General features: G+C 45.2%; 1 protein-coding gene across 1 annotated transcript in view; it reads left to right on the top strand.

The window, feature by feature from the left end:
- LOC102490457 (nuclear RNA export factor 2-like) overlaps nt 1-2,789 on the top strand; it is a 62,518-nt gene that overhangs the window by 24,171 nt on the left and 35,558 nt on the right. Inside the window, 8 exon segments of the mRNA XM_014583199.1 lie at nt 103-168; nt 243-298; nt 447-554; nt 681-739; nt 851-966; nt 1,068-1,110; nt 1,690-1,762; nt 2,262-2,441. Of these exon segments, the coding sequence (XP_014438685.1) occupies nt 103-168; nt 243-298; nt 447-554; nt 681-739; nt 851-966; nt 1,068-1,110; nt 1,690-1,762; nt 2,262-2,441 (701 nt within the window).

Genomic DNA, 2,789 nt, shown 5'->3' with positions numbered 1-2,789 from the left:
TGACCTCTTACCTTTTTCCCCATGAGCCTGTTCATTTCATTACTCATTCCATTTCATTTCCTTGGTCTGTACCATTGACTACCCACCTCTTCTCTTCCTCAGGATGGACAGGAGTTATGTCCACCAATTGTTGACATGGGAGTCCCTGAGATAATAAAACCTTGTAAGGTGAGGAGGGATTTGAGCCATTGCAAGGGAGATTTTTGTCAAACAATGAGTAACAAGGTATCTTTTCATTCCAGGAAAGCTATAAAGGATGTGAGATCCTGAAAAGTCTGGTCCTACAGTTCCTATTGCAGTAAGTATTCCTGAAACCATGAGGCAAGGGAAGGCTGGGACAAGACAAGTCATCCCAGCACAGGTCTGCTTATGGTTTGAGGGAAGTTTTCAAGTCTTATTTGGAGCTTGGACCACAGAGATAGCCTGTCCTGTTTGCTCTCCAACAGGTATTTCTTGATCTATGACTCCGGAAACCGACAGGGTCTCCTTGGTGCTTACCATGATGAGGCCTGCTTCTCTCTTACCATTCCCTTCAACCCTGAGGACCCAGGCCCGTAAGTATCACAGCTTACACTGGTCAGGGGCCATGTAGGTCCCTGGAAGACTCGAAGACTCAAGCCAGCTCCTGAAAATTTCTGAACTGGCTGAGCTACCACCTTCTGATCCCCTTTTCCTCCTAGGAGCAGCTTATGCAAGTACTTCAAGGAAAGCAGGAATATGAAGACGCTCAAGGACCCTTGTAAGTGTGTATGGGCAAGACTGAGCAGGGTAGTGGGTATGAAGGGCCAATCAGAGGGAGCATGGTCAAGGTGTGTCAGCCCTCCATCTTCACCTCTCTTTCCTACAGCAGACCTACAGAGGGAGTTGCTAAAACACACAAAACGTGACATTGTGGACACCCTCAGCATGTTGCCCAAAACTCAGCATGACTTGAGCACTTTTGTGGTAGACATGTGGTTCCAGACTGTGAGTACCTGCTTTCTCTGCCAGGCAGGCCTATAACCAGAGGTGAGTAGGAGGTTTTGGGAAGATCATGAATGCCCTAGTTTACTATTATTTCCTTTCAGGAAACGATGCTCTGCTTTTCTGTCAATGGGATATTTAAAGAAGGTGGGTACAGTTCTCTCTCCAGATGCGTCATTACTCCTTTATTCTAGCTGGGCTTCCTCTCAGAAGTCTCTCAGCTTCCCAGATTTCTTTCTTTCTCTTCCTTTCTTTTCCCTCCCCTTCTCTCCCCTTCCCCTTGTGTTCTCCTGTCCCCTAACTACTGACTTGATCTAAATACATGCCTGTCTACACTGCACAGCTTAGGTATTAGGGAAACAGCCTACAGATATGTGGCTTTCATCACTGTGAACATGGCCTATTGCTTAACTCTTCAATTTACTCATTTTCCAAATGGGCCTAGCAAGGTCATCTCTTGTACAGCTGTGAAAAATGGATCAAGTGAACTTGTGTTTGTCAAAGGACCTGACACATGCTAGGGAGTCCTATAACTGGGAGTTGATTACTCCTGTGGTTGCCCTCTACATCCCCAAAACCTCTTCCTGACTCCCAGTGACAAATTCTGCTGGTTTGGTTCCCTTCGGGGTGCCACAAGAGTATCAAGTAAGGCACTGATTGAGGAGTGACATGTGAGCATATAAATCATGTATAACTCTAAGAGAGTATCATTGTTTGTTGTTGAAGTGGAAGAAAAGTCTCAGTGTCCTGTTCGTGCCTTCACCCGAACCTTCATCTTGACACCTGACAGAAATTCTGGGTAAGTGCTATGTTGTGGGTAGTAATGAGAACATCTATCCTAGCCTGGAGCCAGTGGTGTGGGAATGTGGTAGTACACTCAGTACTGTGGAAAGCCAAAAGGTAGATCTAAAATGCCTAGATTATTAATTAAGCTCAGGAATGGCTCAGGGAATGGGCTCAGGAATCAGAATACCAAGTTCTGTTCCTGACCTCAACATTCACTAATTAGCTTGGTCAAGTTATAATACTTCTTTGCAGCTCACTGTCCTGCTCTGAAAAAATGGGAGTGGTTGTTCACTTCTTTAGTAAAGGGTAACACAATGGAGTTAAATTTACGAATATAATGAAACTGTTCAATAAACTCCTTAAAGGTACACTTTGTGGCAGAGGTAAAGGGTACTGGCCTAGGAATCTGAGAGATAGGCAGAGTAAGTATCTGAAAAGAATCTGATTGCAAAGTAGCAATGGGAACAGATTCATTTTCTGTTCAACTGTTTGAGAACCCTTCTTTCCTCCAGTCTATGCATTGTGAATGACAAGCTGTTTGTGAGGGATGCCAGCTCCAAGGAGACCCAGACCACTTCCTTAATTCCAATGCCTACACCCTGCTCCAGTTCTGCACCCACCCATTCCCAGGAACAGAAGGAAGAGGTGAAGGAATTCTCCACTCAGTCAGAGAATCTTGAGTGCTCTCAGAAGTGAGTGTTGGGAGGATCTGGGGATAGGCATGAGCTGGGAAGAGTGGGGAGTGGGTAATGAAATAAATATGCAGTTAATCTGTAAAAAGTAACTATTCAGGGGTCAGCAAGTGGTATGGTGATTAAGTCACTGGACTCCCATGTGGCTGACTTTGATTTGAGTCTTGGACTTGGTGGCTTGAAAATATCACCAGGCACATGTGCATATGTGCCCCAAATCCCAAGAGGACAGTGGAGGAGAAGGGATCTTGGTGTGGCCGTCCCTCCTGGAGGGTGACTTCTCACTATCTCTCTCTTTGTCTCTGGTGAGTGCAACCACCCAATGCAAAAACTTAAAATAATAATAAT

The sequence above is a fragment of the Tupaia chinensis genome, unplaced genomic scaffold, assembly GCF_000334495.1.
Source record: "Tupaia chinensis unplaced genomic scaffold, TupChi_1.0 Scaffold144165_1, whole genome shotgun sequence".
Taxonomy (NCBI): domain Eukaryota; kingdom Metazoa; phylum Chordata; class Mammalia; order Scandentia; family Tupaiidae; genus Tupaia; species Tupaia belangeri.
Note: the sequence above shows the minus strand (reverse complement) of the source record. Positions and strands in the feature narration are given on the sequence as shown.